This window comes from Monodon monoceros, unplaced genomic scaffold, assembly GCF_005190385.1.
Source record: "Monodon monoceros isolate NGI ecotype Baffin Bay Population unplaced genomic scaffold, NGI_Narwhal_1 Super_Scaffold_5, whole genome shotgun sequence".
Lineage (NCBI taxonomy): Eukaryota > Metazoa > Chordata > Mammalia > Artiodactyla > Monodontidae > Monodon > Monodon monoceros.
The window spans coordinates 12,548,195-12,562,301 of NW_021703782.1; the positions used below are offsets into that span (position 1 = coordinate 12,548,195).

A 14,107-nucleotide genomic window follows, 5' to 3' on the forward strand; every position below is an offset into this window, starting at 1 on the left:
CTAGATGTGGCGCACAGGCTCCAGAGTGCGCAGTCTCAGTAGTTGGGACACACGGGCTTAGCTCCCCCATGGCATGTAGGATCTTAGTTCCCCGACCAGGGATTGAACCCACGTCCCCTGCATTGGAAGGCGGATTCTTAACCACTGGACCACCAGGGAAGTCCCATCTGGGTATTTTTTGGTTTCCTCTTTGATTTCTATAGTGATGCGTTGGTTGTTTAGTAGCATATTGTTTAGCCTCCACATTTTTGTGTGTTTTGCAGTTTTTTTCTTGTAGTTGATTTCTAATCTCATAGTGTTGTTGTTGGAAAAGATGCTTGATACAATTTCAGTTTTCTTAAATTTACCAAGACTTGCTTTGTGGCCCAGCATGGGATCAATCCTGGAGAATGTTCCATGTGCACTAGAAAAGAATGTGTATTCTGCTGCTTTTGGATGGAATGCTCTATAAATATCAAGTCCATCTGGTCTGATGTTTCATTTAAGGCCTGTGTTTCCATATTGATTTTCTGTCTGGATTTTCTGTCCATTGATGTAAGTGGGGTACTAAAGTCCCCAACTATTATTGTGTTACTCTCAATTTCTTCTTTTATGTCTGTTAACATCTGCCTTATATGTTGAAGAGCTCCTGTATTGGGTGCATACATATTTACAATTTTTGTATCTTCTTGGATTAATCCCTTGTTCATTATGTAGTGTCCTTCTTTGTTTCTTGTAACAGTCTTCTATTTTAAAGTCAATTTTGTCTGATATGAGTGTTGCTACTCCAGCCTTCTTTTGATTTCTATTTGCATGGAATACCTTTTTCCATCACCTCACTTTCAGTCTGTATTTGTATGTAGCTCTGAAGTCGGTCTCTTGTAGACAGCATATACATGGGTCCTGTTTTTACATGCAGTCAGTCTATGTCTTTTGGTTGGAGCATTTAATCCATTTATATTTAAGGTAATTATCCATGTGTATGTTCTTATTGTCATTTTGTTAATTGTTTTGGATTTGTTTTTGTAGGTCTTCTTTCTGTTTCCTCTTTTGTTCTCTTGTGATTTGATGACTATCTTTAGTGTTGTGTTTGGGTTCCTTTTTCTTTTTTGTGTATATATTACAGAGTTTTTTGTTTGTAGTTACCATGATGTTTTAATATACCAGTCTGTATGTATACATTATTGTTTTAAGTTGCTGATCTCTTAATTTCAAATGCATTTTAAATATCCTGCATTTGTACTCTCCTCCTCTCACAATTACTGGTTTTGGTATCATATTTGTGTGTGGATGATTTCCTACCTTTATAGTTGCCTTTACCAGTGAACTTTCCTATTTTATAATTTTCTTGTTTCTAGCTGTGTCCTTTTCTTTTCCACTTGGAGAAGTTCCTTTAGCATTTGTTGTAAAACTGGTTTGGTGGTGATGAATTCTGTTAATTTTTGCTTGTCTGTAAAGCTTTTGATTTTTCCATCAAATCTGAACGAGAGCCTTACTGGGTAGAGTGTTCTTGGCTGGAGGTTTTTCCCTTTCATCACGTTAAATATATCGATATATCGTGCTACTACTTTCTGGCCTGCAGAGTTTCTGCTGAGAAATCAGCTGATAGTCTTCAGGGGATTTCCTTGTATGTTATTTGTTGCTTTTCCCTTGTTGCTTTTAATATTTTCTCTGTCTTTAATTTTTATCAACTTGATTATTATGTGTCTGAGTGTGTTCTCCCTTGGGTTAACCCTGCATGGCACTCTCTGTGCTTCCTGGACTTTGGTGACTATTTCCTTTCCCACGTCAGGGACATTTTTAGCTATTATCTCTTCAAATATTTTCTCAGGTTCTTTCTCTCCTTTGTCTCCTTCTGGGACCCCTTTAATGTGAATGTTGGTATGTTTGACATTTGTCCCAGAGGGCTCTTAAACTCTCATTTCCTTTCATTATTTTTTCTTTATTCTGTTCCACGGCAGTGGTTTTCACCACTCTGTCTTCCAGCTCACTGCTTTGTTCTTCTGCCTCATTTATTCTGCTACTGATTGCTTCTAGTGTATTTTTCATTTGCTATTGTATTCTTCAACTCTGTTTGTTATTCTTTATATTTTCTAACTCTTTGCTAAAAACTTTCTTGCAACTTCTCGCTCTGTGCATCCATTTTTTCCCCGAGTTCTTGGATCATCTGTACAATCATTACTCTTAACTCTTTCTCAGGTAGATGGCCTATCTCCACTGCACTTATTTGTTCTGATTCTGGGATTTTATCTTGTTCCTTCTTCCAGAACTTATTCCTTTGCCATCTCATTTTGTTTAAGTTACTGTTTTATTTTTATGTATGCAGTGGCTTATGTTTCTTGACCTTGGAGAAGTGGCCCTCAGTAGGGGTTGTCCTATGTGTCCCAGCAGTACACTCCTCTCTCATCACCCAAGGGCCAGCCTGGTCCTAGGGTACTTTCTGACCTATGTTTGCGGACTCAGTGCTGCAGGATCATAGTTTTCTTGCTTCTAGTGTCTGCCCCCTGCTGTGTGAGGCTTTGTCTAGAAGCTTGTGCAGGCTACCTAGCGGAAAGGGCTGGTGCCTGCCCACTGGTGGGTGGAGCTGGCTCTTGGCCCTCTGGTAGGCAGGGCTGTGTCTGGGGGCATGTCTAGAGGTGTCTGTAGGCTCAGGAAGTCTTTAGGCAGCCTATCTGCTGATAGGTGGCGCTGTGTTTCCATGCTGTTAGTTGGTTGGCCTGAGGCATCCCAGCACTGGAGCCTATAGGCTGTTGGTTGGGGCCAGGTCTTGGTGCCAGGGACCCAAAATGTCTGCCTCCAGCCAGAGTTCACGTAGATCCCTGCTATGTCCGCCACCAGCTTTTATGACCCCAGAGAGAGCCACAGCTGTCGCCCCCCACACCACCTCCCCAGGAGACCCTCCAAGACCAGCAGCTAGGTCTGGCCCAGGAGACCCTCCAAGACCAGCAGCTAGGTCTGGCCCAGGAGACCCTCCAAGACCAGCAGCTAGGTCTGGCCCAGGCTCCTATGGAATCATTGCTTTTGCCCTGGGTCCCAGTGCATGCAAGATCTTGTGTGTGCTCTTCAAGAGTGGAGTCTCTGTTTCCCCGAGTCCTGTGGAGCTCCTCAGGGAGCTGGCCTTCAAAGCCAAATGCTCAGGGGGCTCCTCTTCCTGGTGCCAGACCTTTAAGCTGGGGAGCCTAGCGTGGGGCTTAGAGCTGTCACTCCTGTGGGAGAACTTCTGTGATATAACTGTTCTCCAGTTTGTGCATCGCCCACCTGGTTGGTATGGGATTTGATTATATTGTGAGTGCACCACTCCTACCATCTCATAGTTTCTTCCTTATGTCTTTGGATTTAGAGTATCTTTTTTTTGGGTAGGTTTCAGTCTTTTTTATCACTGGTTGTTCAGCAGTTGTGATTTTGGTGTGCTCATGAGAAGAGGTGAGCTCAAGGTCTTTACTGGTCTCTCAATGGCCTATGTAATTTTATCTGATACATACTGAAGTGCTATAGAATTGCAAATTTAATTATTGATAAAAAATGGCTCATGTTGAGGAGTTGTTGCCCAGAGTGTGTGGGCCGTGAAAGTCAAAACTAGTCGCTAATTGTCTTTGGCACTTGAAGATGACTGCTGATGAATGGCCGTACATACTGCAGTGTCCACAAAATATGATGTGTTCTAAGCACAAGATGCACCTAATGGTTCCACCCCTCTTGTTGAACTTCTCTCCTAATTTATCCCTCCCTCATGGGCTGTGAAACCTTTCCATAGGAACCCTCCAATTCTGCTGTCGACCAAGATGACCTCAGCTGTTATCACAGTTACGTGGGTCCATGTCTGAGCTGCACCCTCTGTTCTGTCAGCATCCTTTAGAGTGTTTCCTCCATGTGCTCCAACTGCCATTATTGACTTTAGTCTGCTTTGTAAAAGCTGGTATAATAATCCAGCTGTTAGGAATCCATTGCACATTCCCAGTGCAAGACTTATAGTATGGTAAGAGCTGGAAGGGACCTTGATGGTCGAGTGTGACCCCATGTTACAGACTAAGAAACTGAAACCTGGAGACTTGCCCAAGCCCCAAAGCCTAGTTTGCCAACAGTGTTAGAACTAGACTCTAAGCCGTGTATTTTCTTTTCCTTATGTCTTTTTTAAATGACTTTTTCCTTTGGAAAATATCAAACATAAACAAAAATGAGCTAGTATAATGAATCCCCCTTATATCTCCGTCCTCAGCTTCAGCAATAACAGTGTTTAAACAATCGTGTATTGTCTGTACCTCTCCAAAGATTATTTTACAGCAACTCATAATTTCACTTGTATTTATTTTATTTATCTCTTAAAGATAAGGGTCATTTTTAAAAACAGTCTTAATATCATTATCGTACTTTAAATGAACAGTAATAACCTAACTGCTTTCATCAAAACCCATTGCCCCTTGATATAGTAAATAGCCCAATTCTTACAGTTGCAATGCTGGTTTACTTAGGAGCTGAATTCTGAGGTCTCAGTGTTGGTGACCTGCTTTACCATTAGATAAATAGTGGGTGAAATGCTTTCTATGGTTGAAGACAGAAAACTTAACTTGAATTTCTTATATATTTGTTTCTTTTTGAGATTCCACAGCATAGCCTTGAGTATAGAGCAGTACTTATATATAATTACCTTGGAAACTTTTCATAATACTTAGTCTGTTTTACCTGGGAGTATAACATAGGGAACCAGAGACATTTATTTTCAAGTTGTCGGCTTCCTGTCCTGTTATATTTTCAAGCACATAAAATCCAGTCGTCTTTGAGTTATGTTGGTCCTTCCAGGTCCTCATCGTCCTACCTGTCAGTCTGAGCTTCTGTACTACCTGGTATTAAAGTGCAGGCACAGATGGAAACGCACATGTGTTCGTCAGTTATCTGTGATTTGAAATGGCCTATAGCTTATCTCCCTTTCACTAGAATTGACTGTAGGGTGAATGAAATTACACTTACGAAACAAGGATTTTTCTTGTTAGGTATAGCTATCACATAACTTGATCAGCCTTTGGATTTTAGAGTTCTTCACTGATCTGATTTATAATAACTACAGTTATCATTTATGTTGTGCCTTACAGTTTTTAAAACACCTTTACAGATAGCTTCCTGCCTAATAGTAGTTGTCAGAGTTCAGATCTGATGGCATTGAATCCTCTGAGACAAACTAGCATAATTTACAATTCTAACTTATATTTTCTGGCTTTTACCTCTTTACGTCTTGTACTGTGGCTTGGGTACTCAGGATTGACAATGTGGTATAGCAACAACATTGCTGGTTGGTACAGAAAGACCCTACAAACAACTTGGTGGTGTTTGTAGCTAGATGATGCCTTTCATTACTGGCCTTAGCAGTCTGGCCTTTGAAAAGAAGGTAGTGGTAGCATTATTGAGCATCAAGAATTTCATTGATTGATTCCTACAATAATAAGGAAGGAGAAAATCCATACCTCTAACAAGTTTCTTCACCCAGACATTTTAACTGTCACATTGTCATGGCCTGGGCTGTTTATAAAAACAGAAATAGGGATGTCATGGTCCAGACTCCTCAGCTTCTTTATCTAAACTCTTAAGTTTCATGTAAAGCAGGAATGTTGTTGTTTATTTGCCTTTTGTTTCTTTTAAAACAACTGTTTTTTAAAAGCATTTCTCAGTTTTTATTGGGTTCAATTGGAAAAGTCTTTATTGTAAACAGAAACTAATTGATTGTAAGTGTATCAAACTGAGCTTTTTTTTTCCCTCCTTTTTTTTTCTTTTACTGTTTGAGCCAATTTTTTCTATTCCAAACAAAATTCTGAAACTTAATACATGGACATTTCTCTTTTCCTTTGCCAGTGTGCAAATCTCCAGGGAGTCAAGATGCTCTGTTCTAATGCAGAAGGAGCATCCCTGAAACTGTGCAATTTTGAAGATCCTTCTGGTCTTAAAGCCAATTTAGAAGGTGAGATTCTATCTATAATTATCTTCTCTAAGGTAAAAACACACTGTTAAGTAAGTAAAAAGCCCTGCAAAACAATTGTTACTGCTAAAACATGACAACCGTAGGGATGTAGATTTCTTCTGTCTTATACTTAGAGAATTTGCAAAGGGATTAAGCCATTGCTTGGTCTTAGTCCTGGTGACCAACATGCTGAACTTGGGAAATGTGGCCTCCAATGTTTAAGGAGGCTTCAGTTGGAGAATTAAGTATCAACATCTTAAACTTTCAAACAGAACAGCATAGCCTTACATGGACCAAAATTAAGAAATTCAGTTTGCATATAGCCAGGCAGTTTTTTGTCATTTTTGGATATAATATTTTGTTTATGAATTCCTTATTGCTTTGTTGTGTCCATGAACTGGTCAATTCATTTATTTGTATATTTAGAAGACACAGTACTTACCTTCACTGCCATGAACTTTCCAGGGCATATTTAAAAGTGCTAATTATCATAAGACTGAATTTAATTCCTCCATCAAAAATACAGACTAAAACATGAACGCTTAATTCATAGTGTAAGCAAACAAATTGTTAACAATGAACTCTTTATATATGTATGTTGGTTGAGAGACAGATTTATAATTCAGTCATTTCCAAAGGATCCAGAGGTCAGCATTCACCTCTATTATAAGTCACCTTGCATCTTTTGAAGATACATGACTATAAATATTTTCAAGTTCAACTGTGCCTAAAATGTATTCCCTTTAGGTGCTAATCTGAAAGGTGTGGATATGGAAGGAAGTCAAATGACAGGAATTAACCTGAGAGTTGCTACCTTAAAAAATGCAAAGTTGAAGAACTGTAACCTCAGAGGAGCGACTCTGGCAGGAACTGATTTGGAGGTGAGTCAGCAAGTTGAAAGAGTTTTTATTAATCTAGAATTACTGAGTAGCTCCTGCAAAATGTATTGAGATCATAAACAAAGTAATTGGCTGGTCAAAACTGCCAGGTAACATGCCAGCCCAGCTGAAGGGATGCTTTCCTTTCAATTGCTTGTTTAAACAAATTTGAATTCCAGAGTAGGATCCGGTTACCTAAGTTACAGATGCCAGGTTCAGATTTGAAGACTCAATCTGGCATTCAGTCTGAGCTGATTTCATTTCTCCTCTTTTCTTCGGGTCTCCCTCAAGTAGATACATTTGATAGATGCTTTTTTAATCCAGTTGATTGTGGTTTCCTTAAATTTTAATTCCAAACAGAATTTAATTGGGCCAGATTATTTCTTGAACTACTTGAGAAATTGAAATGACATCTGTGTTTGAAATCAGGTTCAGGGAAAGCCTGTTCTAAATCGGCATCATATTTTTTGAATCTCAACCTGAGATTTTCATTCTGTCCGGTCACCTTTTTCATCAGTATTGTCTTGTATGTATCATCTTGATTGGCAGATTTAGCGTGCAGACTCCAGAGCTGTTAATAGGTCTGTATCATCGCTCTCTGGTAGCTCTTTCTGCAGCAGTGGGCATGTTCTGTGACTCTGCTGTCAGTCCAGCAACCACCAGCCACCTATGGCTCCTGAGCTTTTAAAATGTGGCCAGTGCCACTGAGAGATGGATTTTTTAAATTGTGTTTAATTTTAATTCATTTAAACATAAGCTGCTATATGTGGCTGGGACTATCGTATTGAACAGTACAGCCCTATACAAGAAAACCTGGCATAGATTGGATTGTAGAGACTAGCGCGTCAACGTTTAGCTTGCTGTCGAGTTTTTTAAATGTTTTCGCCTTGTTCTCTTGATAGGTCTTAGCAGCGTAGTAGCAGGCCCCATTAACCTTAAAGGCAAAAAGAACCAGCCTAAGACTGAAGGTATAAACCTATTATAAGCACCATTATTTAGTTTTTTATTACGTGTTACTGTCACCTATGATGATGATTGTTTTTCCTTGGTTTGAGTTAGCATGCAGTCAATGCGGTTAAACAGCAAAAAGCCTCTCTTTATCCAGCTGATTGCAAAGACTAATCAGGTTGACTGTTGGGGCAGCTGCTGACAGGTTATGTGCAGTCACCCTTCTCTCTAACCATTGTCCCCACCATCCCCAGGGATGTAGGACTTATCCAAAATCCCTGTCTCATCTGTCACTCCCTGATCTCAAGGGAAATTTGAAAGCAGTTCCCACTTATGGTGGTGGTTACACTGCTGTATACATTTATTAAAACTCATTGAACTGTACACGTAATTTGGGGGTTGAAAAGAGGTAATTCCTTGCTCTAAGAGTGTTAGGGTTGAAGGAGAATCTATTATGCGATTTAATGAAGTGAAATCCCTTTCTCTCATTTTTTTTTTTACACAGTCTTCCCCACCCCCTCGCTCCCATGCCTTGCATTATTATTGTTCATGGATTGTTTAGATACTTTTTACTACATTGGAGTCCATTCTGGATTTTAAATGCCTAAAACACAGAAGGGACATGCTTCGTCATTAACTTTTGTTTATACATATTGACAGTGGTCAGCCTGAGCATCAACTAGAGAGAGTAAATACAGAGAGAAGAAAATATGACTTTCTTCTAAAATTTCTGGAAGTTCTCCAGAAATAACTGAGTTTTATTATACAGGAACATTTTCCTAATACACCCCAGGAATCACTTTGAGAGGGAACAGATAAGGCCTTAAATCTGTCTATTACTTCCAAGAATATTGTTTTTGTCCTACAGAACTGCGACCTGTCTGGGTGTGACCTTCAAGAAGCCAACCTGAGGGGTTCCAACGTGAAGGGCGCCATCTTTGAAGAGATGCTGACACCACTACATATGTCACAAAGCGTCAGATGAGAATCCTAGGGATGGAGGAAGATGCCGAAGATGAGAAATGCTCTCCGTATCACTTTTCTTTCTCCACCCACTCAGCTGTCTGGAAGAAATAACACTGGAAGGGAATTTAAAAAAAAAAAAACATGTAGAGGATTATGCTTGTTCTCAGAGGTGCATAAGGGAAAAAAGTGACTTTTTTTTCCACATTCTGATTTTAACAGAGAAGCACTATTTAGTAGACGTAGGGAAGCTAGATTAGATTGCTGCCTTTTGAGTGGAGTTAGGGGGATTTGCCTGGCTTTGTGACCAGGAATAGTATCTATTATATTTGCTTTTAAATAGGCATGATGTGGAAATACCATCTTGGTTTGAAATGCATTTGAAGATTTTAATTTATGAAAAGCACAACATATGCAATTATATTTATTGAATCTTTAGATGCAGTATGGATATTTAAATTGTTAAACTTTATGACAATTTTGAAAAGGTTGTTCAGGTTTATAAATATCAGTAGCTTTAGTGATGCCTCCCCTACTTTAAATACCTGTCACACCGTGTGAATATGGTGAGATCAGACTCCCCAAGGCTTTCAGGTTCATTTTTTTTTCTTTAAGAACAAAACATTAGCTAAATTAAAGAAATCCTCTGTTACTGATTGAGACAGAGTGGAAGGAAAGAGATATTGTTGTCCATCATTGTCAGCTTAAGTAACAGTGGAACTTTCCAAATGGAGGAAGGATTTACCTACAGCTACAACTTTTGAATGAGCATTCCTTAGGATTTCATTCTTAGCAAGTTCCACTCAACGCCAGACCAGGCAATTTTATCTATTTACACTGCTAGCCTAGTTTCCTCCTGTAGAGTCAAAACAAGCATAGGAGAATAATAGTTCTGAACCAAAAAACCAAGGTGCATAATTAACGTTCATTTCATTCAAATGCTAAATAGTTTAAACAGGGCCAGCTCGGAAATAGGTATTAAATCCCAATCCACTGCAGTCAGCTATAAAATATGAATGAATATGGTAAATTCATCTTTTAGAAGTCAACATAATATAATTGCAGCTCAAAACCCTACAACGGGGAATGAGGACTTTTAAACTGACAGCTATCAAAAAACTTAAATGAAAATAAAGGCATTTGACTGGTCCAAGATGTAATACCAATAAGTCAGCACCTGTGGTTCTTATATTTCTGGTTTCTTTTGTTTTAATAAATTTTAGCCTGGCTTTTTTGAGTCATTATCTCTGCAGCAGCAGGGGCAGGGCCTGTACTTCCTTACCAGTAACCGGTGTCCTATGTCTACCCCAAGAGCAGGGATGTTAAGCTGTGTCCAAATGGGTTCTGAATTCTACAGACTCATCGGTTTGAGGCAAGGAATCATTAAAAACCACTTTGTCTCCTTTGGGAGAATGACATGTCTTCAATATTTACGTAGCTTATTCTTCTATATAAACATATGCAAAGCTTTCCTTAACAGTAAAGGGTATATATGCATAGTGGGAGGAGGTCAGACCTTTACAGGTGAAGGAAAGCAACTTCAGAAATGAATTATTTTCTTTGCTTTATTATTTTTACCAAGACAGAGAAGTATTGTATTGAGAGATATCTATTTTCGTAATCAATATGTGCCTAAATTATATTTAAATCATTTCACTCTGTACTATATTTTCAATAATTATAGACTGTGTTGTTCATCCACTTAAGGGTACATCTGTAGACATAACCTAAGACTGCAGAAGAATCTGAAAGATCCAAACACAGTATGCTTAAAAAATGCAGATTTTGGATCTAATGTATACTGCATTAATAAATGACGTAAAATGTTGAAAAGGAGTTTCTTGTCTTGCTTTTGAAAATCAGAACTTTCCAAATTTACTTACATTTCTTCAATATGTGTTGAAGACCAGCCCCAAGGGTCTGGGTGGAAAAGGAAGAACGTGCCGTTAAAGTTATTTCTTTAAGCATGGTTATTTTATGACCCTCCTCTTAAAATCCACCATTCTAACAACACAAAGACATTTCATTAATGCTTAACGAAAGAAAATACTGTCTTCCAATAATTCAGTTTTTGTGTTACTCTTTAGCTGATGAACATTATTACCAGCGAGCTTTTATTAGGATGGTTACGTATTGATACATTGCCCCTAAAATGTTCTAGCCTGACAACCAGAAGAAAGAAGTTTAAGAAGGAAGGGAAGTTTCAAAATAGTAAAACTTCCATTGACCCGAGCAATGAAACATGACTGTACACATAGGTTAAAAACACAATTGTTGGAGGAGGGGTGAGGAAGGGCTAGAAAAGGGTTTAAACCTAAATTAGCTAATTATCTACACTGAGAAAATTCAGAACTCACGTAACTGTTTAGAGCAATACATATGCTGTAATATAGTCTAGTCTTTTAACTATAATTTCAAAGCCATTTTAGTAGGAAATATTGTAAATTCATTTTCTTATGAAGTTTACCATCATAAATCAAGACTTGGGGTGTTTTCTCCAACTGTTCATTTCATGAATTGGAAGTAAATCTACCGCAAGTCAACCTTAAATCATCTTTAGTATATGAAAAGCCCTAGAATTTTTTTAAATCTCCAAGGAAGTATTATCATCTTTAAAATGTACAACTCTAAAAGCAGTTACATTACTTTTGGTATAAAGTAGCTTATGCAAGGATTAATTCTCCAAAACCCTTTCACAACCTTAGATATGTCAGCAGGAGTTCATGAGTCCTTCCTGCTGAGATTTTACATTAGGACAAAGAAGGTTTCCATCTGTCATTCAGCAAGATTACTAAACCATTATTGTTACATTTTAATAATGCTAAAAATGGGGCCATTTTCCCTCTAAAGCCATACTTTAAAATTTAGGAAATTTCTAAATTTAGGGGAAAAGTATAACTATAAAATCCAAATATTTAAACCCAATTAACTAAATTCAGCTTCCTGGTAAATCGATCTATCCTTGGAACTGTGAAAAGGATCAAAATTTGTCACCAAACCTCCACATTCCATTAATTGCATATTTGTTTGATATCCTATTTGGTGATGTAGAGAATAAATTTGGCCTTTGCCCTTGAGATCTATGACAATGCTAAGGCAGGCTTCAAGGGCATGAAGCATACTGGATGAATTCACAGACCATGTGGCTGTGTTCATGTAAAAATTTCAAAGCATTTTTCAAAGATTTAATACCAACTAATAGAAATAAGCTACCAGAAATGGAGGGATGCTTAACCAGAGATAAGTGATTAACATGACAATAAGGGTCAGACGTCTCAACTCCGCTTTCATTACTCCTAACCAAAGACCACATCTGCTTAAGCAACAATGTTAGAAGCATATCTCTTTCAGCAAACATGAAATCAATTGGACAATTTAAACAAATATCGTTCAAACATAATGGACTCTTGTTGAAAACTAGCCTCTCATTACCTTTACAGTGAGATAAGATTGCACTCCTCCGTGTCAGAATGGCGCTTATATTATTCAGTGTCTAAATGAGATAAAATAATTTAAATGAGATAAAGTCAATCACTTATGTTCTACTTTTTAATGCCCCCTCTATTGGCAATTATACTTTAAAGTTTATCCTCTTCAGAGGATCTGACAACCTCCACAGAGGTGGCTGGGCAAAGCAGGAGTTTATTTGGGTGGAACGACGTTGCTCTTTATGCCAAGATCCTTGCAGATGTAATTATTTCACAGGACACTGGGCAACAACTGACTGGTTTAGCATCCTACTCGAGGAGAAATGCCAATCCTGGCTCTAAAATGAACACATATTCAGTTACTTTTAAACATTTTTCCACTCAGCAAATGTAACAGGCCTTCCATCCAACTGTGCACGAAGGTTTAATTCTGTGTCGGATAAAACATCTTTGGACAGTGTCTGTGCGATTGTGCTGGGAGATGTTTACTAAGACCTTGAAAATAGTAGGGGAAGAGAATTTAATGGTTTAAATCAAGCTGGTTTAAAGCCACCCTAGATTTTCTATGGAGTGGGATCTGACGGCAAAGACTTAAATTTTCTGTAATTTAAGAAAGAAGTATTAAAAGTCCACTTCCTTTGGGGAAAAAAAACCCAACACATATCTTTGATGCAGAAGTAGAGGAAACATTAGGTCTAATCTGGCTAAAAGGTCCTTACCTTTTATTCATTCATTCACACATTCATTCCAATCTATACTTATTGAATGCTGATTAAATGCTGGGGCTTTTTAAATTATTTATTTGGCTGCGCCGGGTCTTAGCTGCAGCCCACGGGATCTTCCTTGCCACATGCGGGATCTAGTTCCCTCACCAGGGATCGAACCCAGCATGGAGTCTTAACCACTGGACCACAAGGGAAGTCCCTAAATGCTGGGATTTACTAACAGATGTTTAAATAAGATGGGATCCTTGACCATCATGAGTTACAGCCCAGGGGTAAATTAGGAAAGACAATCATGGATTCAAATAAATGTAATAAAGAGTAGTGGATCTCTCTCCTTTTTAAATGCTTGTACTGTGTAAATAAAACGTCCGAGGGCTCACCACTGGGGTGAAACATATCTCTGTAAAATTTGGATCATGATATCCACTTTGCAGGACTGTAATAATGAAGCAGGTTAGTCTCATTCACATGCCAGATTATTTCTCATCTTTGTACTCCCATGATCGTTAGCACAGGGATTTGCATCTTTTAACTCAATAAGTATCTACTGAAATGAGTTGACATGGGCCTAAATCTACTCTAGATGGTTTTGCATTTAGCGGATTCTAACTACAATGTTTCTCCTTACCTTTCTGATGCTGTATAAGGCTTTCAAGAAAGAAGATGTGGTATATATACACGATGGAGGATTACTCAGCCATAAAAAAGAATGAAATAATGCCATTTGCAGCAACATGGATGGACCTAGAGATGATCATACTAAGTGAAGTAAGCCAGACAGGGAAAGACAAACATCATATGATATCACTTATATGTGGAATCTAAAAAAAAAAAAAAAAGATACAAATGAGCTTATTTACAAAACAGAAATAGAATCACAGACATGGAAAACAAATTTACAGTTACAAAAGGGAAAAGGGAGGGGAGGGATAAATTAGGAGTCTGAGATTAGCAGATACACACTACTATATATAAAATAGATAAACAAGGTCCTACTGTATAGCACAGGGAACTATACTCAATATCTTGTAATAGCCTATAAGGGAAAAGACCTGAAAAATAAGTTACACATATGTGTGTGTGTGTGTGTGAGAGAGAGAGAGAATCACTTTGCTGTACACCTGAAACTAACAGAACATTATAACTCAACTGTACTTCAATTTTAAAAACTAAATAAATTAAATAAATAAAAAATAAGTCAAGGAGGAAACCTGGAGGGTAGCAGACTGGGGAATTTTC

The 14,107-nt window shown here is 38.2% G+C and overlaps 1 protein-coding gene across 1 annotated transcript in view; it reads left to right on the forward strand.

The window, feature by feature from the left end:
* KCTD9 (potassium channel tetramerization domain containing 9) overlaps positions 1-10,545 on the forward strand; it is a 53,676-nt gene extending 43,131 nt beyond the window's left edge. The window contains exons 10-12 of the mRNA XM_029204008.1: positions 5,821-5,926; positions 6,674-6,807; positions 8,621-10,545. Coding sequence (XP_029059841.1) covers positions 5,821-5,926; positions 6,674-6,807; positions 8,621-8,737 — 357 coding nt within the window. The 3' untranslated portion in view covers positions 8,738-10,545. The remainder of the gene's footprint in view (positions 1-5,820; positions 5,927-6,673; positions 6,808-8,620) is intronic.
* Positions 10,546-14,107: the final 3,562 nt, after the last annotated feature.